This window comes from Heterocephalus glaber, unplaced genomic scaffold (genome assembly GCF_053883595.1).
Source record: "Heterocephalus glaber isolate CG9 unplaced genomic scaffold, H.glaber_assembly_v1.0 deba00001452, whole genome shotgun sequence".
In the NCBI taxonomy this organism is placed as follows: domain Eukaryota; kingdom Metazoa; phylum Chordata; class Mammalia; order Rodentia; family Bathyergidae; genus Heterocephalus; species Heterocephalus glaber.
In genome coordinates, this window is record NW_028258302.1 from 14,202,458 (window position 1) to 14,230,212 (window position 27,755).

The window sequence follows — 27,755 nt, forward strand, 5'->3', positions numbered from 1 at the left end:
AAGGCCATCTCTTATAACCAACCTACTCAGAGGTCCTTTCCTTAGTAATAATTTAAACCCAAGAACAAAACATGGGAGGCAGAGAAAGCAAAAATACTCAAGGAACTAAAGAAAAGATTTGAAGGGATCCACCGTTGAGGGCCAGCTACCACACCATGCCTTCCACTCTGGGTCAAATGCTTCCATGATGCAGTAACCGGGTCTCAAAAGTGCAAGTCTAACACCTTCCCAGGGTAATAAAAAACAACACAGGAATGATCACAGTGGATGTCAAAACAAACCGAAACATTTCAGAAGTCAGCAGAAACAGGAGCAAATGTTGCGTATGGTATCACCATACAGGAAGCAAACAGGGCGGGGTGTTACATTGACTGGGGGAGGGGGTCTGGTGGTGTATATACTGAAATCACATGGACTGGTCCATTATAATATCTCACCAACTTTATATCACTGTATACATTGAAACACCCTCGGACAGGGGCTGATTCCTGCATATTCTCCCAGTGTGTTCTGGAAAGGGAAGTCATCAAGTTCTGTGCTGACCAGGTCCCAGTGGGCAGAGGGGCTGTCTGCCACTCTGGCGTCAGGAGTCTAGTTGCTTTGGGGCCGCTGCAGAATAGAACAGGCTTAGAGGATGGTGACTTGGGAAGCATTTTGCAGAAGGGCCATTCCCAGGCTGCCAGGTTTCAGTTGCCTTGTGTGTGCACACACATGTATGTGCATAGTGTGTGTGTATGTGTGTGACCTCAAAGAAGTTTATCTTTACAACACATGTAGGAAGGGAAATGAGATTCTCCATGTTGTCACTGAGAAGTTCAGCCTGTGTGAACTCCCGCGGTATTGGTATCAGAAGACCATTTTTCTGGAACAGGTAGGTTCCCTAGTTTCCTGTGAAGTGTCTGTAAGTGGGTAATTAATCTCTGTGACATAGGAAACAGAAGCAGATCTTGGCAAACCTGCAACTTGGGTTCACATATTATCTAAGAATTCATCTTTAGAAAAATGAGATAGACCTTTTTATATTGAGATAGGATCTCACTAAATTGTCCACACTTGCAATCTTCCTGTCTCAGTAGCTGAGATTATAGGAGTGTGGTATGGTGCCTGGCTAGGATTTTTTTTTTTTGGTACCAGGGATCGAACTCAGGTCCTTTCGATTGTGCAGCAGGCTGTGAAACCACTGAGCTAAATCCCCGGCCCCTGGCTAGGATTTTTTAAAATTTATTTTTAATTATCAATTATTTGATGGCTCTTGATATTTATTTCCAAGTTGCCTTCTGGTAGGTTTTCACTAATTTATAATGCCACTAGAAACATGAATATACCCAATCTCCCTATACATACTTTAAAAAGTACTGGGTGTCATGATTTTATCTTTTTTTTCTTTTTTCTTTTTTGGTACTGGCACTTGAATTCAGTGCCTTGCACTTGCCAAGCAGGCACTGGGCCACTGAGCTACAGTCTCAGCCCACCTGAGCTATATCCCTGGCCCTCTGAGCTACATCCCAGGCCCTCATGATTTTAATAAATCAAGAGCTAGGAAAATATTTCATATAAACTTATTTTATAATCAATGGGTTTGCTAGGCATGGTGGCACACACCTATAATCCCAGCAATTGGGAGGCTGAAGCCACAGGATCACTGTTTGAGGCCAGCCTAGACTGCATGGTGAGTTCAAGGCCAGCCTAAACTACATAGTGAGACCCTGCCACAAAATAAAAAAAAATCGCCAGGGATTTAGCTCAGTGGCACCGTGCCTGCCTTGCAAGCACAAGGTCCTGAGTTTGATCCCTTGTACCAAAAAAAAAAAGTGTGGTTTCTCAATAAATATTTTGAAGGGAACTGCTTATTTAGATGCTTATCTTTCGATATGTTTTTGTAAATTAGTCTCATCAGTTCACATTCACATCACCAAGGAAAAATACAGCAGCAATTATAGTCAGTTTGACAAAAGGTCAGGGTGGTGATTCACATCCTGCTCATCTCAAGTGTTCAGGGCTGGTTCTACACTGCTGGGCCCATCGAAGTGAGGAATTTGTCACTGTCTAAGGGCATCCTGGGCTAAGATCCTCTCTCAATGAAAAAGGAGATCAACTTTCAAAGTACACGGAGAGGTTGACCCCTCCTTCACATCTGGACACTGACTAAACTGGTTAAACAGCAGAGTGGAAAATCCCAGGCATCTTTCCCACCTACTAAAGCAATGCTGGTTTTGTGATATTGCTATTAATTACTGTCCCTTGTAACCCCAACATTGGGGATTGAACCCAAGGGTGTTCTATTACTGAGTTCTATAAAAGCCCTTTTAAAAATTTTTAGATTTTGGGCCAGGGATTTAGCTCACTGGTTCTGCTGCCTGCCTCGCAAGCGTAAGGTCCCCAGTTCAATCCCCAGTAACCCCCCAAATTTTTTCAACCCCCCCAAAATTTTTAGATTTTGCTTACAAGCGCAGGGTCCTGAGTTCTATCCCCAGTACCAAAAAAAAAAAAAAAAAAAATTTAAATTTTGAAACAGGGTCTCACTAAGTTACCTTGCTAGGTGTGAACTTTCAATCCTCCTGTTTCAGCCTCCCAAGCAACTATGATTACAGTCATGGGCTGCTGTATCTATCTATCTAGTCCTGGGGATTGAACCCAGTGCTTTCACACTAAGCTACATCCCCAGTCCTTTTTTATTTTTTGTTTTGAGACAGGGTCTCACAGAGTTGCTAAATTGCCCCAGGATGGGCTTGACCCTGGGATCCTGCTGACTCAGCCGCTTAGAGTGCTGGGATTACAGGTGGAAGTCATCGCACCCAACTATTATTATTTTTTAAGTTATAAATGATATACAATCATGTAAAAAAAAAGTAAGAAATACAAAAGTATAGCCAGATGTTAGTCCAAGCAATTTGGGAGGTTGAAGCAAGTGGATTAAGAGCTTGAGATCAGCCTAGGTTGTACAACCTGTCTCAAAAAACCAAAAAGAAGGGCCAGGGATTTAGCTCAGTGGTTCTGCCACCTGTCTTGCAAGCACAAGGTCCTGAGTGCGATCCCTGGTACCCCAAAAAAAACCCCCCAAAAACTATAACATATTTTCAATGCCAACCAATAACTATCAACATCTGAAAGTAATTAAAGTATTTAAACAGGGCATGGTGGTGCACTCCTGTGATCCCAGCACTAGGGAAGCTGAGGCAGGAGGATAGCCTAGAGTTTGAGGCCAGCTTGCACTACACAGTGAGTTCAAGGCCAGCCTGAACTGCATAGCAAGACCCTGTCTCAAAAAAACCAAAAACATAAAAAATAATAAAAATGGTATACCAAAGGTTGGGGATGTACTTGCCTATCATATGTAAGGGCCTGGTTTGATCCCCAGCACCATAAAAATAAATAAAAAATAAAATAGCATACCATACACATTGTTTACAGTTTTTTTCGTATAATAATCTATAATCCCAGCCTCAGCTTCTGGAGTGCTGGAATTACAGGCGTGCACCACCACACCTGGCTATTTTCAGCATTGTTTTTCTTTTTCTTTTTTTTTTTCCCATTACTTTTCCCTCCCCTCCCTCCACCCTCCACTGCTTGTTCCCCTAGCCATTTGAAAAAGAACTCCTTATTTCCTCTTTATCCCTCTCCCTCCCTCTATATATGAAACCATGAGGTAAACTTGTGTGTCTGACTTATTTCACTTAATGTTATGGTCTCAAATTACATCTATTTACCTATGAATGCCTCCATTTATCTTTGTTTATGTGAGAGTAGTACTGTTTTGTATAAATACCACATTTTCTTTATCATCTGTTGATGGGCATCTAGGCTACTTCCGAGATTTAGCTATTATGAATTCTGCTGCTATAAACATGGATACCCATGTATCCCTGTATCCTTGTAATATGATGTCTTTAATTCTTTTGGGAAGACACCTTGAATGGGAATAGCTGGGTCAAATGTAATTTCTATTTTTAGTTTTTTGAGGAATCTCCACACTGATTTCCATAGTGATTATACTCATTTACACTCCCACCAACAATGCAGAAGGGTTCCTTTTTCCCCACATCCTCACCAGCATTTGTTATTGTTTGATTTCTTGATGATAGCCATTCTTTCTGGGGTAAGATGAAATCTCAACAGGATGATTAAAATGGAAGGTTGGTGTCAGAAAGCTCCCCTTCTCCATAATCTCTTCCTGCTATCACAGATGTTGAGATGTTGAGAATGTGGCTTAGGCACCAGCTCACAGAAGAGGAACAAGGAATGTTAACTCGAGACAAACTCACTAAAACAGGCAAGATTTTTTGGTCTGTAGGTCCACATCCACCAATTCATTTCTACATTCAATACGTATTTAAAAGACTATCAAGGATTTAGCTCAGTGGTTCTGCCGCCTGCCTCACAAGCACAAGGACCCTACTTCGATCCCTGGTACCGAAAAAAACCCACCTAAAACACAAAAAAGAAACAGATAAAAGACTATCAGATGAGTTAAGTTAGGTAGGGGCAGTGGGTTTCACAGAAGTATTTAGTGCTAAATAAAACTTTTAGTAAGTGCTAAATAAAAGTTAGTACAGTAAATGAATATTTATGCCAGGCCCTGTGCTAAATGCTGAATGAGTGGATGATTTCATTTAATCTCTATAACCTCTGGGAACAGGGCTCTAGATCAGACTTACCAACCAAGGCCTACAGAGCTTTCCTCCTGCTTAAAAAACATGCTGGCCATGAAGTTTTGTTTTGTTTTGTTTTTTGGTGCTGGGATTCAGTCCAGGGCAGTGCACATGCTAAGCTCTCTATCTACCACTGAGCTATACCTCTAGCCCTTGCAGTGGAGTTTGAACTTGAACTCAAAATTCCAGTCTGTGCTCCTAACCATTATGCTATACTACAAAACACAGTCCCTCTCTTAAAAAGCATAATCTTTTTTCATTTTTTAATAATTTTGGACATAAGTTTAATTATCTGAGCTCAGCAGATGACAAGATGTAATAAATGAATGGAAACAAGGTTTACAAACTTAGGAGAAAGGTGAGAACTTTTAGACCAGTTTAGGTTTAAACATTCACCAGATTGGACTAACACTGAAAATAAGACTTTTTGTCACAAAAAGCAAAACAATATAATTATTAGCTGGTTCCTAGGACTGTGCAAATTAAAACTGGTTCCCAGGACTGTGCAAATTACTTTTTATACATGGTTTAAATTTGTGTGTGTGCGTGCACAAGCACACTAGCTCCTTCATGCAGAAAGAACTACATCCCTCGCCCATTCATTCATGTATTTGGGGATTGAACCCAGGGCCTTTGCACTGAGCTCCATCCCTGGCCCTCTTTTTTGGGGGGCAGGGGAAGGGCAATGTCTTGCTAAGTTGCCAGGCTGGGCTCAAACTTTTCATCCTTCTGCATCAGCCTCCCAGGATGCCCGGATTACAGACAGGCAAGTGCCACCAAACCCAGAGGAAGCATACAATCTTGTCAGTAATAGAACTAAAATTGAAAACAGCTAACATGTATTAATTACTTATGTGGTAAGCACTCTGGTAGGTTTTTATGTATATTCATAATTTAATTTGTTTGACATACCTATGAAATAGGTACTATAATTATGCTCCTTTTAAAGATAGGAAAATAGACTTTGTAAAAGATTAAATAACTTGCCTACAATACAAACAGCTATTAAATGGTAGCGCAAGAAGCCAAATGAGACACACAGAATATTACTGCCTGAGGAACATGATGAAATATAAAAAGAATGATGTTACTTAGCTGCTGTCAAATGTCAGAGGTCAAGCCAGGCACAGAAGTGCACACCTGCAATCCCAGCTAATAAGGAGATGGAGACAGGAGGATCATGAGTACAAGGCCAGTCTGTGCAACATAGCAAGACCCTGTCTCCCAAACAACTACCTCAAAAAATCAGAGATTTAAGCTATGCATGATGGTACACACCTGCAGTCCCAGCCACTGGGGAGGCTGAGGTAGGAGGATCACAAGTTTGAGGTCACCCTGGACAATTTAGTGAGACCCTGTCTCCAAATAAAAAAGTAAAAAGGGGTGGGGATGTAGCTCAGAAGTACAGTGCCCCAGGTTTCATACCCAGTACTCCCCCCCACATACACATAGTCAGAAGGAAAAACTTCCATGACCTTGTGGGCCAGGAATAATAACAGAAGGACAGAAGTGGAAAACCCTGGTTTACCCTGGCAACCTGTCAGGCCTAGTGTTAAAAGCCTTCACAGTTTAGCTTGCTGTGTCCTCTTGTAATGAAGGTCTGATCATTATTCGCAATTTGACAGATAAGGAAATGGGTTCTTTGAGAGGCGATACATTATGCCCCGGCATATAACTACTGTAGTAAGAGGCACAGCCTACATTTGGGGCTGTGCTCTTAGTCACTGGCACAATCTTTATATGGTTCCATCTTGCTTTTGTGCAGGAGTCATGTACCAAAAATCAGCAGAAAAGGCTGAGGTAAAGGGATAAGCAAGAGCACTGGGGTATATCCAAGGAAAAGGAAGCTGACCTGCTTGACCAGGGTTCACAATCCATTTACCTTGGAAAGAAGCCCTCTAGTTGCATAACTCTTATGACTATACAAATTGTACAAATATCTGTTCCTGTCATTAGAGGAAAGCTGTTAAAAACAGGGACTATAGCTCAACCATTGGTGTACCCTAGTGTCCAGGGCAGTGCTGAGATTGCAGTTCCAGCAGAGAACGTTAAGAGGGAATAGTCAGATTGCATAGATCATGGAATAGAAATTAAGGAATTAAAAATGCAAATATCCTCAATAAAATAATAGGCAACCAAATTCAACAGGGTATTTATATAAGAATTATCCCAGTAGTAAAACAATGGCCAACAGCAGAAAATCTGTCAATATCATTCAATCACATTCATGGATGAAAGGATAAAAGAAAAAAAATCACGATTTATTTTTTCTTCATACTTAAGAAACCTGATGGAATAGCATTAACCTCAGACTATGTTATGGGTGCTCATTATTAACACGAGGGTCTCCTAGAGTATGGAAGAGTCAGGCCAATATTTTTATTTATTTATTTTTGGTACCGGAGATCGAACTCGGGACCTTGTGCTTGTGAAGCAGGCAACGGAACCACTGAGCTAAATCCCTGGCCCAGGCCAATACTTTCAGACAAGAAAAAAGTAAAAGAAATATGTAAGAATTGATAGAAAAGTAAAAGATACAACAGCCACTGCTTGCTAGTTTTATGGTCTACTTGAAAAACAAAACAGAATCATTAGGCAAGCTCCCTGAACTTTAAATTTTTTTTTTTTTGGTACTGGGGATTGAACTTGGGACCTTGAGCTTTCGAGGCAGGCAGTGGCACCACTGAGCTAAGTCCCCAGCCCTAAATTTTGTTGATTTGTTTTTTTAGGTGCTAGAACCACATCATACTAGGCAAGTATTCTATCACTGAGCTACATTCCCAGGCTGTTCTCCCTCTTTTTTTTTTTTTTTGTATTGGAGATTGAACCCAATCTTTTGAACCTAAGGCTTTTAAGTGAGTTACATTCCAGACACCTTTTACTATTATTATTATTATTATTATTATTATTTTATTGTTATTTTGAGACAAGGTCTAAGTTGCTAAATTGCCCAGGCTGGGCTCAAATTTGCAATATTCCTGTGTCAACTTTCCGGAGTGCTGGTATTATAGGCATGCACCACTGTGCCTGTTTATACATTTCTGTAACAAGAATAACCACCTTAAAAATGTGATGAGGGGCCGGGGATTTAGCTCAGTGGTTCTGCTGCCTGCCTCGAAAGAGGAAGGAGTTCGATCCCTGACAAAAAAATAAAGTGATAAGAGGGTGGAGAAAAAAAAATAGAAAAAACAAGAAAACAAAATGTGATAAAGGGCCAGGCATGGTGGTACACATCTATAATAGCAGGATTTGGGGAGGCTGAGGCAAGAGGATCGAAAGTTTGAGTCCCACCTGGGTGGGCAATTCAGCAAGAGCCTGTCTGAAAATAAGAATAAAGGGCTGAGGATACAGTTCAGTGCAAAGACCCTGTGTTGAACTCCCAGTATTGCCAAACAAACAAACAAAAAACCCAACATACCAACCCCCCCAATCCTATCTGTATTACCAACTAAACTGTATTATATTGGAGGGATGAGCAATCTTTTTCCATAAAAGGCTAAACAGTAAATATTTCTTTCTAATTTTGCAGGTCATGTGATCACTGTTGTATGTACTCAAATAGAATGTGTCATTATAGTACAAAAGCAGCTATTGACAATATTCAATGAATATGGATGTCTTCCAACTTAACTTTATTAATAAAAACAAGTGACAGGGGCCAGAGATTTAGTTCAGTGGTTCTGCTGCTTGCTTGGCAAGCGCAAGGTCCCAGAGTTTGATTCCCAGTACCAAAAACAAACAAACAAAAAACAGGTGACAGGCTGACATGCACAAGTATAGTTTGCTGACTAATACACTACAGCAGTTAACCTCAAAGCAATGCCTAAGACATTTATCAAGAAAAATTTTAAACTATCTTCAGCAACATAAGGACTTGAATAAACCAGCGTGATGGCACAGGCCTATGATCCCAGCACTCTGGGAGGCTGAGGTAGGAGGCCTGGGCAAATCAGCAAGACCCTGTCTCAAAATTAAAAACAGGCCAGGTGTGGAGGTGCATGCCTGTAATCCCAGCCCTTGGGAAGCTGAGGCAGGAGGATTGCTACAAATTTCAAGGCCAGTCTGAACTGCATAGCAAGATCTTATCTCAAACCTCCCTCCAAGTAAGTAAATAAACAAACAAACAAACAAATAAAGGGCTGGGGATGTAGCTCAGTGCAAAGGACCATGGTTCAATCTCTAGGACTGAAAAAAACCCAAAAACTGGGACAGGGATTTAGCTCAGTGGTTTCACTGCCTGCTGCGCAAGCACAAGGACCCGAGTTTGATCCCTGGTACCAAAAAAACCCCCCAAAAAACCAAAAAACTAAAACTAAAAAAACAACAGCCTGGCCTGAATAAATACCAAGATGACCTCAACACTTTAATGATATTATTTATTCACTTGTTTAAAACATAGAGTGCCAGTCAGGTGTGGTGGTGCACACCTGTCATCCCAGCACTCAGGAGGCTGAGGCAGGACTGCTGCAAATTTGAGGCCAGTCTAGGCTACATAATGAGATCAAGGCCAGTCTGAACTACACAGAGAGACCCTGTCTCAAAAAACAAAAACAAACACAAAAACAAACCATGGGACTGTCAGTCTTTTAGGTGCTACGGATACAGTAGAGAGCAAATTAAAGCACCTGCCCTCATGGATCTCATGTAGCATGAACAAAAAACTAGAATAAATGCTGTGAAAAAAAATAATAAGAAAAAGAGATAGAGAGTAGAGTGGCAGGGGGTGAGCATGCTAGCTAATTTTTTTCATGCTAATTTCAGACGGTTAGGAAAGCTTCTCCAACATTTTAGCAGAGGAAAAGGAAGCCAGCCACCCTGAATTCTGGGAAGGGAGTGTTCCATGGGAAGATGTCATTTCTCTCCCAATTAATCTAGACATGTTAGTGAAATCCAGCAATACTGTAGACTGAATATGAAAGAATAAATGCCTATGAAAGCAAAGTCTGTCTTAAGCAGTAAAACAAAGGTGCCTGGGCTGGGGATTTAGCTCAGTGGTTCTGGAGCCTGCCTCGAAAGTACAAGGTCCTGAGTTCAATCTCCGGTACCAAAAAACACAAAACAAAACATGTTGCTGATATTTAACAAAGAAAAAGACCAATGGAATCAAGTGGAGGGCTTAGGAATAAAGTATATACATGGAAACAATGTGATAAAGATGAAATCACAAAGCCCTGCAAAGACTGCTTTTCAGAGAGTGACAGGAACACTAATTCCTAAATTTTTTTTTTTGGTACTGGGGATCGAACGTGGGTCCTTGTGCTTGTGCAGCAGGCGGCGAAACCACTGAGCTAAATCCCCAGCCCTCTAATTTCTAAATTTTGTAAGAAGTTGGACTTTTACTTGAAGCTATGTAGATGGGCTCCAGGGGCCCGGGATTTAGCTCAGTGGCAACGTGCCTGCCTTATAAGTGCAAGGTCCTGAGTTTGATCCCCAGTACCCCACCACCACCAAAAAACAGATGGGCTCCAGACGGAATAAAGACCTAAATGTGAACGTTAAAAACATAAAGCTAATGTGAAAAAAAAAAATAGGAAAATCTGTAATACCTATGGGTAAATAAGATGTTAAAACAAGATTCCAAACCAAAAAGTCAAAATTAGGACACATGCTGAGAGGTGGCTGACTGCTAGAGGGCTTGCCTGCCCTACCAGAGTCTTGGTTTTAATCCCCAGTACTACAAAAAGCAGTAACAACCCCCCCCCCAAATTTAAGACATCTGGTAAATTAATGACATCTCAAAAAGTTAACACGAAGATGGCAGACTGAGAGAAGATACTTGCAGAAAAAACACCGAAACCAAAAGATTATACAAAAATTCCTGCAAATCAGCAAAACTGGAAATAAAACAGAAAAAAAAATAGGCCAAGGATATAAACAGATATTGGGAGAGAGGTACAGTTCAGTGTTTAAAATAAGCAAGGGTAGGGCTGGAGATTTAGCTCAGCGGTTTCACCGCCTGCCTTGCAAGTGCAAGAACCCAAGTTCGATCCCCAGTACCAAAAAAAAAAAAATAATAAAATAAAATAAAATAAAATAAGCAAGGGGAGCCAGGCATGGTGGTGTAGGTCTATAATCCTAGCACGCAGAGGCTGAGGCAGAAGGATTGCTGTGAGTTTCAGGACAGCCTGGGCAGTGAGTTTGAGACCAGCCTGAGCTACATGGAGAAACTCTACCTTAAAAAACAAAAAGTGGGCCGGGGATTTAGCTCAGTGGTGCCACCATCTACCTCATAAGCACAAGGTCCCGAGTTTGATCCCCGGTACCAAACAAAAACTATCTTTAAAAAAAAATCTTTTTTGCTACAACTGATAAACTCTCCTAAATTTGGAGAGTTAGGAGAGTAAAGGATTACAGACATTTCTCGTTATAGCCTTTATTACTATACAACACGAACTTAGACTCTACATTACAACCTTTATATCAGTGGTGGCAAATCTATGGCACATGTGCCACAGTGCGCTGTTTGTATCATCGAAAGATCTAAAACATTTGCCATCGCTGCCTTATCACAAATGGGGAAACAAGACTTCTTGCCAAAAGCTATTTTACTCCAATACAAAAAAAAATACAAAAGTTAATTTACTCCAATTTTCCCTCTTCATGCAGAGGGATTAGCCAGATTCTCCTTGTTATTCTGAGACTTTAATTTAAAAAGGCAAGCCAGGTGTAGCATGCCTGTAGTCCCAGCACTGAGGAGGCTGAGGTAGGAGGATCACCACAAATTTGAGACCAGCCTGGACTACATAGTGAGTTCAAGGGCAACCTCAACCATATAGCGAGACCCTGTCTCAAAAAAAGGCTGGGTATGTAGCTCAGTATAAAGGCCCTGGCTTCAATACACACACACACGCACACACAAAGTCACCATGAAAGTGAAACCACCACATGAAGAAAACATGCACAGAACTAACAACATCCTCACCACCCTTCTTCCTGAAGGAATAATGCCTGCCTGGCAGCGGTGAAATGAAGCATTTACATCATCTTTTTTCTAACAGGGGTGAGGGACAGACAGACTCACGTAGTCACATGAGCCTTTTGGGATCTATTTTCTCTAAGTGAACCAGAGGTTTCAATTGCTCAGCAAAGTTCCTCATGTCATCAGAGACCATGTCCTGGCCGGCCGGGGCAACAACACTTAATTCCACAAGATAGGAGAGTGACAAGGCCTCAATGCTGTCTGTGTTTCCTGGCACAAGGATGCGGAAAATCTTGTACACCATAATCTTCATGATGCCCTTACGGAACAGGTGTCCCTTGGCGACAAACTCATGGTCCATGCGGAATCCCATTTCCATCAAGAAGTCGGTGAGGTTCTCAGACGTGGCAATGTCCACGCAGTTTCGCACCAGGGCATGGCGGTTCTTGTCGCCCATTTCTGGCTGTCCCAGGTAGCGCAGATGCCAGGGTGCCCCTGCCCTGTCCAGAGAGCGCCGGGTCCTGAGGACAAACGGGCTGGCCTGCTGGCCCTTAAGGAGGAACACCATCTCATGGTCAAGGAAAGTCTCAGGTTCCATGTTGTCACACAGACCACGAAGGCGGTGGAGGAGGCTTTCCAAACTGTGATCTAAGACACTCCCTGAGGAAGGAAAAGCACCACTGAGTCCCAGCTTTTATTCTGGGTCATGGAATTAGCAAAAGATTAAAAGACAAAAGCAGGTTAGTGCAGCATTTTGTAAAACACAGGGCCAATACATGAGATTTTAAAGGAGTTATACTGCTGAGCTATTGCATAATATTATAAGAAAGTTACTTTCAATTTTTTGTATTCTCTCTTTTTTTTTTTTGGTACCGGTGATCGAACTCAGGACCTTGCACTTTCGAGGCAGGGGGCAGAACCACTGAGGTAAATCCCTGGCCCAATATTTTCTATTTTCTTATTGGCATTAGAGACTTTAAGATTTCTCTAGTAATGCCAATCTCTAGGAGGCCTCAGGCAGCAGTAGCTATCAGTAAGAGTAACAGTACTATTTTGTTATCATTTATTTTAACAATTATTATTTTTCCTTGCCTCTTTTCTGGCCCCCTCCTCTTCTGCAGCAAGGGGAATTGAAACCAGGGCCTTTGCATTGAACTACATCCCTCGCTCCTCTCTGTCTTTGTTTCTCTCTCTGGTGCTGGAGACTGAATTCAAGGTCTCACATAAGCTAAGCACAAGTTCTACCACCTAGCTGAACTCTCAATCACAATTATCTTCTTTTTCCAGCAAATATAACTCTTCTACTTATTACAAAAAATATAGTTTCCTTTTCATTTAATATACTTAAGAGAAACAGAATGAACATTTCATAGAAACATATCAGGTTTAGTCCTCATCTTACTCATTCTTATGGTTCATTGACATGGCTGCTATAGTACATTATACCCCCTTTGAAATCTACTTTTCCTTTGGCTTCTGGGACACAAGCCTCTCTCAGTTCTTCACTGATCTCAAGGACCATTTAGTCTTCCTCATCTTCCCTAAATGATGGAGGATCCTAGGATTTACTCCTCACCCTTTTCTCTACTAAGTCTCTTCTTCCCTCAATAATCCCATTTGGTGCAATCTTTTTTTTTTTTTTTTTGGTACCGGAGATTGAACTCGGGACCTTGCGCTTGCAAAGCAGGCAGCAGAACCACTGAGCTAAATCCCCGGCCCTTGATAATCCCATTTGGTCCATGGCTTTAAACACCATTTATGCCCTGAGACGCTCACATTTATAGTTTATGAATTACAGATGCATATATCCAATTGTCTACGCGACTTTTCTACTTAGATGCCTAACAGACATCTGCATCCCTAGCCCATTTTTCATTTTAAGTCAGGGTCTTGATAAATTGCTGAGTTGCCCAGGCTGGGCTTAAACTTATAATCTTCCTGCCTTAGCCTCCCAGAATGCTGGAATTACAGGTGCGTCACCACACCCAGTTCATACATCTTCATACATGTTTAATATGAAATTGTTGATTTTCCCTCCCTAAATCTTATTTTTCCTAAAGTTTTACCCATCAGAGTAAATGGCAATTTTCTGCTAACAGTTACCCAGGTTAAAAATCATGGAATCATCTTTGACTCCTTTCTTTCTCCCACATCCTACATCCATCCAATCCATACTTTTGAAATAAAAGCAAAATTTGTACTTTTACAAATTTACCTTTCACTCCTTTGATCAGTAGTCCAAGTTGCTTTCTTGACTGGTCTTTGCAGTAGCCTGTTTCTACTCTTGCCTTCTTTCTTTTCCAAAACAGCCAAGTGGCCTTTTTAAGATCTAAGGCCTAGGGCTGGGGATATAGTTCAGTGGTACAGTGCTTGCCTGGGACACATGAAGCCCAGGGTTCAATCCCCAGTACCAAAATAAAGGCATGGGGCTGGAGGCGTATCTCCGCAATAGAGTGCTTGCCTAGCAAGTTTAAGGACCCGGATTCAATCCCTGGCACCCCAAAATAATGGATAAATATACTATAAATGATATTCCTTGCTGTGTCACCCAGAATAAAATGGTCTTTATGACTGTTTACAGGGCCCTATATATTATCTGTTACCATCCAACATCACCTTCAGCTCTCCCCCTTGATCATTCTCTCCAGCCAGTGATTTGCTGCTATTGCCTGAAAATGCCAAGTATCTCACAATGTATATCTCTTCAGAGAGCCTTCCCTTTTTCTCTGTGCTTAGGATGTTCTTTCTTTGTATAGCTGCATGTTTTACTCTATAACTTTCTTCAAGTCTCTGCTCAATTGTCACTTTATGGCAGAAGCTGACAGTGGGACTTAAATGAAAACAAGTAGGGCTAAAGAAAAGTGATGGACCAGGTCCTAGTAATCATGGGATACAAGAAGTCGGGAGCAGGGAGTGGCTCACCATTGTATTCTACGTTCAGGGCAGTAGCACACACGTTCATTCATTTTAGGTGCTGTGTAAGTGCTGATTTGTTCAACACATGTACTGAATGCAGTGCAGGACACTGAGCAGTAGGAGGCACTCTCTTATGGAGATTACAGTTGAGGGGAGGAAACAAAAATAACAAGTAAACAAATAAACAGAAACTCAAGGAAATAAAAGGGAGATATGAGAAAACTGGTGGGAAGGCAGGATGGACCACTATGAGAGGTTGGAATGTTCAGAAAAGGCCTAAGAGGAAGACAACTGAGTGGAGACCTGAAGGGCGAAAATGAGATGACTATTTGAATAGCTGAGAAAATGTTCTCAGGGCAGAGGGATCATCAAGTGCAAAGACACTGAGGCAGGAAAGGGTGTGGCAAATTCAAGGAAATGAAAGTGGTTGGGCAGTGGTGGTCCACACCTGTAATCCCAGCATTCTGGTAGGCTGAGGCAGAAGGATCCTAAATTTGAGCCTAGTCTGGCAACTCAGCAATGTACTAAGACCCTGTCCCAAAATAAAAAAATGGGCTGTGGCTCAGTGCAAAGGCTCTGGGTTCAATCCCCAATACCACACAAATACAAACAGACACAGAAAACACAAAATAGTTGTTCATACTGTTACTGAATGAATTCTCTTAAGTTACAAAATCTAAAATCTCTCACAAAACATTGTTATGACCTAAAAATTAGTACCTTCCCTGGGTCTCAAGTTTTCTCATCTGGGCAAGTTACCTTACCACTGTTTCCTGATCTATAAGAGCTAATAAAAGTATCATCTTATAAGTTGTTATGAGAATTGTAGGCATGGTGGTGAATGCCTGTAATCTTAGCACTCGGGAGGCTGAAGCGGGAGGATTGCTGAGAGTTTGAGGCTAGCCTTGGCTGTATATTGAGTACAAGGCCACTCTGAACTACATAGTGAGACTGTCTCAAAAAAACAAAACAAAACAAAAACAATAACAGGGCCAGGGATTTAGCTCAGTGGTTCTGGCGCCTGCCTCGAAAGCACAAGGTCCTGAGTTCGATCCTCAGTACCAAAAAAAAAATCAAAAACAAAAACAAAAATTAAATAAGTGGCCAATACACATAAAGTATAGGGCAGAGGCTCAAAATCATTAGCTATTACTATCATTATTATTATTATTATTTTTGGTACCAGGGACCAAACTCGGGACCTTGAGCTTACAAGGCAGGCACCAGAACCACTGAGCTAAATCCCTGACCCCTACTATCACTATTTTTAAAATTATTTGAGTCGTCTTTCAGAAATCACTACATTTAACTAAAAGAATAGCTGTCTGGGGCCGGGGATTTAGCCCAGTGGTTCCGCCACCTGCCTCATAAGCGCATGGTCCGGGGTTCGATCCCCGGTACCAAAAAAAAAAAAAAAAATAGCTGGCTGACTCACAGTTCCACTCTTGGGTACTGACCCAAGAGAAGAGAAAACGTGCCTACAAAATATTTATAAGATAGTTCAAGCAGCAAGTATTCACAGTAACCAAAAACTAGACATAGGCCAGGTGCCCAACCATAGCAGAATGGATAAACACATTGCAATGTATTTGTACAATGCCATAGCACTAAGCAACACACTACTGATATGCACAGCGATATGAATACATACTGAAATAATTATGCTGACTAAAACAAAAGAGTACAATCTACATGATGCCACTGTTTGATGTTTATGAACAGGTAAAAGTCATCTGCTGTGGGAAAAAAATCACAAGAGCAGTTTGCACAATCAGAGAGCGATGAGTAGGATGAGGTCTCACACAGAAGGAACTTTCCGGGGGGATGGCAATGTTCACATCTTTTTTTTGTTTTTGTTCTGTTTTTTCTGAGACAGGATCTCATTTTGTAGTTCAGGCTGGCCCTGAACTCACTGCATAGCCCAGGCTGGCCTCGAACTCTCGGCAATCCTCCTGCCTCAGCCTCCTAAGTGCTGCTGGGATTACAGGGGTGTGCCACCATGTCCACCTGGCGAATGTTCACATCTTTGAAAAGGTTTGGGATATACACTTTTCACAAAACTTAATTCAAAATAGGCCACAGAGCTAAATGTAAACCAAAAGGATAAAAGGGGACAAGGAGGAATTATAGATGACCATGGCTTTGGCAATGACTATATTATTTCAAAGGCATGAGCCCTGAAAGAATAAGCTAGATTTCATTAAAATTAAAAACTTTGGCTGGGCGTGGTGGCTAAATAAATAACAGATAGAATTAGCTGGATATGGTAGCACATGCCTTAATCCTGGCACTTGGGAGGCTGAGCCCAAAGGATTGTGCATTTGAAGCCAGCCTTGGGTACTTAGTAAGTTAGAGATCAGCTGGGGCTACACAACAAGACCCTGTTTCCAAAAATCTAAAAAACATTATGATTCAGTATGTCCCACTTCTGAGTAAATATTTAAAATAGCATTTCAAAAAGATACCTGCACATTCATGTTTATTGTGGCACTATTCACAATAGACAGAAGGCGGAGGCAACTTAAATGTCTATCAGCAGATGAATGGATATTGAAAATGTAAGATGTATATATGCATGTTATATAATACACACATACATATAATACCGTGCAACTTTTTGGTACTGAGGATTGAACTCGGGTCCTTGTGCTTGTGCAACCGGTGGCGAAACCACTGAGCTAAATCCCCAGGCCCTAACCATGCATCTTTTTAAAAGATGTCACATGCTACAACACAGATGAACCTCAAGGTTATTACGCTAAGTAAAATAAAATAGGAAAAGACAAATACTATGTTATTCCATTCATATCAGATATCTAAATAGTCAAAATAGAAAACAAAGTAGAAAGGTAATTGCTAACCAATGGGAATAGAAGGGAAAGGGCATTAATATTTAATGGGTATAGAATTTCAGTTTTGCAAAATGAAAAAGTTCTAGAGATCTGATGTACAGCAATGTTAAATGTTTATGATGGCAAATTTAATGTATTTAGTGTATTTGAAACCATAATTTAAAATTAAATTAAAATTAAAATAATTTTCTATTGCCAGAAACTGCAAGTTGCCTTTGTGTAAGTCTCTAATCTCCAGGAGTGTGGAACAGAAAAGAGGAAAACAAGTAACCCAAACTCCCTGATTCACTCACCTTGCAGTAGGTACTCCATCATGTTAATGGTGCCCCCAGTGACAGGCATCATGGTGACTGGAGGTGCCTCCATTCTGTCTGTTTGATTACGTTGAAAACAACAGAACCGGATTTAGAGCTTCCAATCAGACAAGCCACAGGATACACCTGTAAAAGTTACACTTGTTGATATGTCAGAGTGATGGAGGGACACCAGATAAGCCGTGGCATTGGCCTTGAAGTCAAGATTCAGTCATACAAAACTGAGTATAGTATCTGCTTAATGTGGCCAGTTCTATGAACTGCTGACAGAGAAATATGTAACAGACATCTGGCCATGGAATTACAGCAAAACCTTGTAGTTCTGAAACCTCCAAAAGTTACCTGTGCAACCTTGAGAAAGTCAGGTAACTTCACCCTGGGACTCTTTTCCTTATAAAATGGGGCCAGTGATATTTAACCCTCAAAGCTAAATGGGTCAAATCACATAATGGGCACGCGATAACATTCCTAAAGTTACAGAAAAACTGGTGACTTAAAGGGCCTTTTGTATGCTTCATTTTATAGTTGATGATATGAAGACTTGAAGAGGAACACAAGGACACGCACAGCAAGTGAGCAGCAGAGCCTGGAGCCAACAATGCAGGCGTTCCGCCTCTCTGAAAATGGTTCTAAAAGCCAGCCAGGAGAAAGCGTGAAGTTCCTTCAAGATGATGGGACAGGTCCTCCGGAGCCGCCATCCAGGAATCTGCAATTACATTAGAGAAACACCTCTGTGCGCACCCTAGCTTCTTTGCTAGGAATTAAACCGACCCGCGTAATCCGGGGCGAGAGTTAGCCCCCAGCCACAGAGTACCCGAAATCAGCGAGGCCCCACACCAGGGCAAATAACCTTCCTCCTCCTCTCCCCACTTCCGGCAAGAAGGCGACTAAGCGCAAACCTCCACACGGCCGCTCCGCAACGTAAGGGTGCCGAGAGGACCAGAAATCGCTTCTTTGCGGTCGGCCAAACAGAGGCGCATGCGCAAGATGCAGTGCGGGTGTATGAAAAAAGCGAGGGTTCTCTGAAGAGTTGCTCTGGGAGGAAAGGAAGGGGCTCTTGACGTCATAGGCCTTCCTCTAGAAAAATATGTGGTTTTTTTTCAAGTCGGACTGTCTGGAGTTGTTTTTGTGTGGGCAATCTCTTGGAACTGATAAGACTGAACAAAGATATACTTAACCTTTGAATTTAGCAATATTTTCTGGGGAAAAAATGAGACTGGGTAAGGGAGCTAAGGGAAAGAGAAGGGGAGAAGGTTACAAACACTTCTTTTTCGTAGCTGCCTGAAGGTGAAAAGGGAAGATGCCCTATACTGCTTAGCATAATGTTATGTGTACAATTAGGAATGTCAGCAATACGCAATACTGTATTTGTTCACTTTGCTGTGTATATTATACCTCAATTAAAAAATATAGAGGAATGGGGCTGGGGATTTAGCTCAATGGTTCCGGCGTCTGCCTTGAAAGTGCAAGGTCCCGAGTTCTATCTCCGGTACTATAAAAAAAAAAAAAAAGGAACGGCGTGTGCCTGTAGTCCCACCTCCTCTGAAGGCTGAGGCAGTAGGATTACTTGAGCCCAAGAATTCAAAGCCAGCCAGGGCAACACAGACCCCAATTTAAAAATAAATAAAATAAAAATATGAAACATATATATATATATATACCATATAATTTATTTTATAAATTCAACAATTATTCAACTCTGCTCATGTGTCAAACAGAGAAGGCATGGACAGAGCAGGGATTAGGATGAGGCAAATGAGGCATTGACTTGGAGCCCAAAACTTAAGAGATCACTAAAAACTCAGTAATTAAGGTGATAGTTTAATGTATTTTACAAAATTAATGCAAAAAACACTTGATGAGCAAAATATAAAAATTTTAAGTTCACATGTCAAACCCTTGAGCACTCAATTTGGCGAAGATGCTGCCACTATGTACAATAAAGAACTCGTTGAATTAACTATGTGATATTAAATGTTAATAAATATTAATTTTTAAAAAAATTTTTAAGTTCAATCATCAAACCAACCCTATGAACCAAGTACTACTCTCACTGTAATTTTATCAGTGAAGAAATTTAAACAACAGATGGATATGAAATAACCGGTAAGGGACTGGTGTGATGGCACTCACCTGTAATCTCAGCACCTGGGAGGCTGAGACAAGAAGATTGACACAAATTCAAGGCCAGACCGGACTACATAGCGAGGCTCTGTCTCAACAAAGTAAAAATTTTTTTTAAAAGTCTGGAAAAGATCCTAGAGAACTTTGCATGATAGCCTAAAGATAGATGTGGGGACTAGGGATATAGCTTAGAGGAAGTATGCTTGCCTAACTTGAACAAGGCCCTCGGTTCCACACCAGGATCACAAGAGGGGGAAAATAAGAAAAGAAAAAAGGCAGACATGGTCGGTGGCTAAGGCAGGAGGATCACAAGTTCCAGGCCAGCCTGGGGAATTTAAGTGAGACCCTGTCTCAAAAATAAAATTGAAAGGGCCAGGGACTTAGCTCAGTGGCTCTGAGCCTGCCTCACAAATGCAAGGTCCTGAGTTTGAGCTCCAGTACTGAAATAAATAAATAAATAAATAAATAAATAAATAAATAAAATTGAAACAAGGGCTAGGGATGTAACTCAGTGCTCCCTGGGTTTGAGCCTCTATATCACACATACAAAAACTACCCTAGCCACCATGCCGAGAAAAGCTTAGAAAAACAAAGTGTGGACAGAAAAAGGCCAGTAGGAGCCTTGACCAAGTCTTGCTGGGAGATAATTGTGAGAGAAAATTTTTAAAAATGTAAAAGGGATAGCATGATTTAATGACTAACTAGAGTGTGTGTGAGAGAGAGAATTGAGTTGCAAATGTCTAGATTTCTACCTTGGGTGGCCATAGTGATACTTTTTCTTCACAAGATTGGGCAGACAAGCTCTGAGTGCTGTAATGCTTGGAGGAGGTAGTAAAATTGCTGGGCCACTCTTTTACAGTACAGACACTAGCTTCCAAACAGAAAGTCCAGTGAATTACAGGTCCTTTGAGGCATGATAGTATTTATCCAAATTTTAACTTGCATTTTGAAATAGGGTTAAAATTTTAAAGGGTGGGTGTGGCAAACAATATGGTAAAATCTGGATGAGGCCTAAGAATTACAGGAATTGTTTTCTCTGATAAGGATGAGAGTCCTGGAGCTCCCCCTGTACTCTGCCACCACCCACCTGTGCAACCTTGGGCAATGCACTTCCTCTCTCTGAGGCTCAACTTCCTTTTTTTGTGTAAAGTAGAGATAATAATAGTACTTTTAACCTTTTTTTTTTGAGGTGAGTTTTCACTATGTCAGCCAGGCTAGTCTCCAATTCTTGGGCTCCGGCGGTCCACCTGCAACAGCCTCCCAAGTGCTGGGATTGCAAACATGCTCCACAGAGCCCAGCTAATGATAGTACTTTCTACAAGGGAGGGTACAAAAATAAAACGAGAGGGTTATATTGCACTTAGCATAATGCTTGGTTTATTGTAAGCACTTAGTAAATGTAGCTATTATTAGTATATTTTGTAACTGTCATTTTTTAAAAAACAATGTAGATTAGGCTGGTCTTGAACTCTCTATGTGGCCCAGGCTGGCCTTGAATGCACAACAATCCTCCTGCCTCAGCCTCCCGAGTGTTGGAATTACAGGTATGTGCCACCATCCTTGGCTCTGTATCTGTCATTTGTGCAAGCACATTTTTCCTTGAGTACATTTCATTCATGTCCCATCTCCCTGAATAGACTGTAAATATCTTGAAGGAAAGAATCATGTATTTTCTTTATTTTTTAGTTTTTTGTGGTACTGGGAATCAAACCCAGGGCCTCATACATGCTAAGCAAATGATCTACCACTGAGCTGCACTTCCAGCCACGTAGCTTTTTGTTTGATTTTTGTTTTGTGGTATTGGGGATTGAACCCAGGCCCTTGAGCATGGTAGGTAAACTCTACCACTGAGCTACACTCCACCCCTGGCCCTTCTAAGGTATTATTATTGTGAGACAAGAGCTCACTAAAATGTCCAGGCTGGCCTCAACTTGTGATTCTCCACCATCAGGGTTCCGAGTAGCTGGGATTAATTATAAGTCTCCACCACCATGCCCTGTGCTACTGCTACTAATTATTGAAGAACTGCTACATACCAAATCTGAGTAAGAGGTACATTTGACTGCACTTTGCAGAACATGGAAAAGAAGTTCAGAAAGGTAAAGTGAATTGTCCAAGGTCACACAGCCAGTAGATTTCAGAATTCACATTCAAACTCAGTTCACTGTGACACCAAGCTTATCTCTTTACATGTTTCCTTTTAAACTTATAGTTTCCTTCCCCATGGTACATTTCCCAAGTTATTGCAATTAGTGACAGTAAAGGAAGAGTAAAGTTCATACATTTAATGTTTCCCAGACAATATTAGACTGTACTCAAAGGAGTAGGTCCAGTATGTGGCCAGTCTTCCTTAGCACAGCTGACTATGGACATGGATTGCAATACACACCCACCCACTCACCCCCCCCCCCCACACTTCCTTCATCAGCTTTCTAGACTGGCCTACTTAAGAAGAACTACCTAAGATAGACATACTCCCCTATTAAACTCAATATTAGACTTGTAACTTTAGCATTAAAAATCATTTCTCTGGGAGTACTACTTCCCATACTACTTTCTATATGCATAGCCACATAGAAAAGGTACAACCATTTCTCTTCAGTCTGGTCCACCTGTGCCACTCTGCCCATCCACTCACTCCAGCCATGCAGTTCTTTTCTTCTTCTTCTTCTTTTTTTTTTTGTACCGGGGATCAAACTCAGGTCCTTGGACTTGCAAGGCAGGCAGTGGAACCACTGAGCTAAATCCCCGGCTTGCCATGCCGTTCTCATTGCTAGAACTTGACCACATTAAGTCTTCTGCAGTTGTACAATCTGCCTAGAGCTATTCTTCCCCACTGAACTGGAGGATTCACTCTCTTGCTCCTATCTCTGCTCAGCTCTCCCTTTAATTAGAAAGGCCTTTCCTAATCACCTGTTTAAAATTTCAGCCCAAGCCAGTTGCAGTGTTGTGCACCTATAATCCCAGGTATTTGGGAGGTTGAGATAGGAGGATCACTTGAGATCAGGAGTTGAAGACCAGCCTGGGCAAAAGAGCAAGACTCCATCTCAAAATAAATAACTGAGATTCCAATCTATTTGCCTTGTCCCCGCTACCCTGATGCATTTTTCTTCATAGCACATTTGACCAAGTGACACACTATCAATTATTTTTCAATTTGTTTATCTTTCTCTTTTCATTAAAATTATAAGCTCTATGAAGGCAGGAGCTTTGTTTTATTCACAGCAGTATCCTCAACACCTGGAATGAAGCCTGGCACAGTGCAAACACTCGATAAATACTGTCTTTGTTGAGAAAATGATCAGTAGAAACAAGTTAATGGACAGGTTATTACATTATTTTCTTGGTCTCATAACATTTAGTCAGCTCTCAATGTAGTGAAACTGAAGTCCTTGATGACTTTAAATTCCAGGTTGGTCAGGGCTGGAGATTTAGCTTAGTGGTTTCACCGCCTGCTGCCTAAGTGCAAAGACCCGAGTTCGATCCCCAGTACCAAAAAAAAAAAAAAAGAAATTCCAGGGTGGTGTTACTGAATGATGGGATCTTATTTGTTTATTTGGTTTTTGTTTTGCTTTGGGTTTTTTTTTTTTTTTTTGGTACCAGGTATCTCGGGTCCTTCCGCTGGTGAGGCAGGCGGTGGAACCACTGAGCTAGATCCCCAGCCCTGGGTTTTTTTGGTTTTTTTTGTACCAGGGATTGAACTCGGGTCCTTGAGCTTGTGAGGCAGTCAGTGGAACCACTGAGCTAAATCACTGGCCCTGTTTATTTGTTTTTTGTTTTTTGAGATAGGGTCTCCCTGTGAACTTCAGGCTGGCCTTGAACTCACAGCGATCCTCCTGCCTCAGACTCCTGAGTGCTGGGATTACAGGTGAGCACCACCACACCTAGTGATGATGGGATCTTTTGACCCAGAAATAGTGGAGATGAGACTGAGCCAAATTTTGTACACACACATGCACGCGTGTGCGCACACACACACACAATTGCACAGGCAAAGCTTTACTGAGGGTGGAGGAGGAAGAGCTTCTGTTGGAGCCTTGACTGAAGGAAGTTAACAACTGGTTGAGGGAAAAGGAGAGGGAGAGGGAGAGAGACAGACGGACAGACAGATAGACAGAGAGGCCAAGCTGCTTCTCATGGAACAGAGAACAACAGGTGTGTATTGATTCCTTGGAGTGACAAGGTCTCACTATGTAGTTCAGGCTGGCCTTGAATTCACAGCAATCCTCCTGCCTCAGCCTCCCCTGTGCTTGGATTATGGGGGTCCACCACCATGCCCAGCTGTAGCATAGTCTTAAACAAAACATTTCTTAAACGATGAACATGGCTATGTGCATAGTTGAGCAAAATCTCACTCAAGGGTTAAGACAGCAAAGGAGACAGACACAACATTAAGATGGTGATGCCAAGCCTTTTATCCAATTTTAGCTAGCCAGCAGGTTTCTGCAGGCCCAATTAAAGAGTCAGTGTTCTCTGCAAAAATGGCTTTCAGGTCCCCAGGAAGTAACCCAGGCAGCTGTTAGTATAAACTCAAAGGTCAGAGATGCTATCTAGGGCAAAGCAAGTGGGAAACTAAGGATGCATTGTCCAGCTATGTGACCTTCAGAATTCATGATTTTTAAATTGATCATGAAAAAGAGAGGTTAGAGGGTTTATTTAGTTTTTTTGGGGGGGGGTGTAACAATTTCTCATTTCATGCAAACATTCTTCATTTGTGGTTTTATTGGTGTCTCCTGAAAGGTCTGTCAAAACATGCTTTGCGTAAGAGTCAGGATTCAAATCCAAGTCTGGCTGCCTCCAGAGTTTGACTGTCTTAAGACTGCTGTTTTAATTAGGGCTGCTATCACAAATTACAGTGGTACCTTGGTTCATGAATTCTGTTCTCTCTACGATTCTGGTTGCAAACTGAACTGGACGAGAACCAAATGATATTATTTGGGGATAAATAAAAATGGAAGTGGAAGATTGAACTATCACCTTTCTTTGATTCTTAGATATTACCCACTCTAAGTCACAGTATTTATTTATTTGTTTATTTGGTTTTTTCCAGTGTCAGGAATTGAACTCAGGACCTTGCACTTGCTGGGCAGGGTTGGTGCCACTGAGCTAAATCCCGGCCCCTCCATAGTATTTATTTAATGACAATAGTTTCCAGAAATCGAGAAATGCCTCCACATACATGTGTATATGAATTATAAGTGGAAGCCTGATAAACATGGATACAAATGCATCTGAGAATTGACACAACAATGAATTGAACTTTAAGACTTCAGAGTTCATAGAGACACCTAGTCTTAGTCATTCTGCAGCTTTGGATTTTTTTCCCATTATGATAACTACAGCATTGTTATTAATAGTAACCACCAAGAGTAAACACCCAATGATAAATGCTACATGATATAGTTGTTGATTTTAAAGAGTTTGGTTTGCTGGGAGACAGGTGAAACATTGCCAGGTCATTTTTGTGCTTAGTGCTCTTCACTGGGTGCTGACTCAAGAGTTCACCTCCCATCCCTACCCCTTGGATGACAGGCAGCATTAGCCAGTTAATCTCAAGGCAAAGGCCTAAGAAAGACTTTTGCAGCAGGATAATTGGCCTATTTACTTGCTCCCTTCCATTTAGCCCAGCTAATCCAACCCCAGCCTCTGGCTGGCCAGGTGTTGAGCTGCCTTGAGGGGATAGGCTACAATAGTTAATGTATTACACACATCCATAAAAGATTAAAGATTAGCTCTGTTTTAGCTGAACTGTAACTGTCTATTTGGGTTTCTCTCCTCTCAGGCTGTCTGGTGAAGTCAGTGTTGTTTTTTGTCTGAGGATAATTAACCTACTGGGTCTCAGGTTTCCTGGATGAGGCCCTTTGACAACCCCCCCTTTAGTGCCACTTGCTGGGTGCCAGGCTCTGGGATAAGCACTTTCTGTGAATCTGTATCACTCATTTACCCCTCCCACAGGCCCTCGGAGGTGGAGGAGGCATTCTCTTAATCTCCTAGCTGCCAGAACTCTGAGTCTCCTATGTGGTATGCAGTAATTGGGAGTAGAAGGTTTTATTTCTGGTCCTCTAAGACCCCATTGCCATTAACTTCTTCCTTGGGTCAAAGGGTCATATGCCATTATCTATACCATTAACCCAAATATTTTCATGGGAGACTACAATCCAGAAGAGATAGAAAACTCTAAGAAGACTTGTGGAGGAAACAGGACATCATATTGACTAACAAACTAGGGCTTAGGGTTTAAAATGGGCTCCGAAGTCAGGCTGCTTGGGGTAAAATCCCATCTTTGTATAAACCTGGGCAAGTTAGTTCCTTTCTCTGCATCTTGTGTCATCTCTCTGGTGAGGAGACTATCAGTACTCCCCTTTAGGATTGTTATGAACATGGACGGATACACTTGGAAAATTGTAAGGCACATGGCAATTTTAACCATTTCCACTATTATTATGGGATTTGGACTGTGCTAACACAGACTTTTAACAAATGGGTTAACATTTGGACTCAACTACATACTGTCTATGTGGACTTGGACCCATTGCTTAATTTCCTGAGCTTGTTTCTTAATCTGTAAAACAGGGAGATTATCCACTTGACAGAGTAGAGGGTACTAGATGCACTTGGCCTGTGTTCCCAAATGCTGCTTTCAAGGAGTTCAGCTGGGGAGACAGGAGGTAAGCATCAGGAAGGAAACTAATGAGAAGAACACTATAAGGAGAATTGACATACTCTCTGTATGGACGCACCACGACCAATTGTCGCATGTGATTCAGTCAGCACTTACTGTGTGCCTGCTGTAGGTTAATTGCTCTGGGCTTTTGGAGTACAAGAATAAGGCAGGCCTGGGATATAGCTTAGCCCTAAAGTGCCTGCCTAGTGTGTATGAGGCCCTGGGTTCCATCTACAGCACCACCAAAGGCAAAAAAAAAACCAACTAGGGAAGCCTTGACAGAGTTCATATTCTAATGATAAAATATATACTGGTTATGGAAGAAATAATGTGGGAAATATTTATGGTATGATATTAAATTAAAAAGTCAGTTATAAAATCATCTGTATAATATGATTTTTAACTAGATAGGTTCTGCAAAACATCTATATCCAAAGGAAGAAAAACAAAACACTCTAATGCTAACAATAATTGTCTTTGGTGCATGGGACCAGATATTATTTTATTCTTCCTTCTTTTTTTTTTTTTTTTGGTACTGGGGACTGAACTTGGGACTTTGCACTTGTGAAGCTGGCAGCGGCACCACTGAGCTAAATCTCCGGCCCCCTTCATTTTTCTCTGTTTTCCATTTTTTTTGTTTTGTTTTGTTTGGTGGTAGGGATTTAATCCAGGGCCTCTGCACTCCATTAGCGAGCTATATCCCTAGATCTATTTTACAAATTTTTGATGAATATTTGTTACTAAAAAAGAGAAGAAAAACAAACTTGAAGTGGGTGTCGTAGCACACATTTGTGATTCCTGCTACTCAGGAGGCTGAGGCAGGAATACAGAAAGGTTTTTTTCTTTTTAATTTGGTATTGAAAGTTTGAGCCCAGTTTGGGGAATTTAGCTAGACCCTGATTCAAAATAAAAAATAAAGCCTTACGTGATAGTGCCAGCCTTTGATCCCAACGCTTAAGAGGGTGAGGTGGGAGGATTGCCATGAGGCCGAGGCTAGATTGGACTATATAACAAGATCGTCTCAAAATAAACTAAATATAAATAAATAAATAAATAAATAAGGACTAAGGATATAGCTCAGAGATCAATTCCCAGTACCACCAAAAAACAAAAACAAAATAAGCAAAAAACCCCCCAAAACTTGAAACAAAGCAAACAGATGAATAGATAAACAAATTGTAACATGTTCTTGCAGTGGAAAACTACTCAGCAATAAAAAAACTACTGATATCACCAGCCTGGCAAGCACAAGGTCCTGAATTCGATCCCCGTAACAACAACAACAAAACAAAACTACTAATATACATAACAAGATAG

General features: G+C 41.3%; 1 protein-coding gene across 3 annotated transcripts; it reads right to left on the bottom strand.

Annotated features, from left to right (window-relative positions):
- Positions 1-4,880: 4,880 nt before the first annotated feature.
- On the bottom strand, positions 4,881-18,675 carry Med18 (mediator complex subunit 18). 3 transcript variants are annotated; one of them, XM_021263175.2, is made up of 4 exons: positions 18,550-18,675; positions 18,218-18,356; positions 17,630-17,776; positions 4,881-12,228 (listed from the first exon to the last, which is right to left on the bottom strand). In XM_021263175.2, the coding sequence occupies exons 3-4, from the start codon at positions 17,700-17,702 to the stop codon at positions 11,675-11,677; spliced, it is 627 nt and encodes a 208-aa protein (XP_021118834.1). In that variant the 5' UTR covers positions 17,703-17,776; positions 18,218-18,356; positions 18,550-18,675; the 3' UTR covers positions 4,881-11,674. The 3 variants fall into 3 exon arrangements, with proteins under 3 accessions (XP_021118834.1, XP_004850811.1, XP_021118833.1); XM_004850754.4 differs by having other exon boundaries at positions 18,465-18,600; XM_021263174.2 differs by having other exon boundaries at positions 18,501-18,588.
- Positions 18,676-27,755: the final 9,080 nt, after the last annotated feature.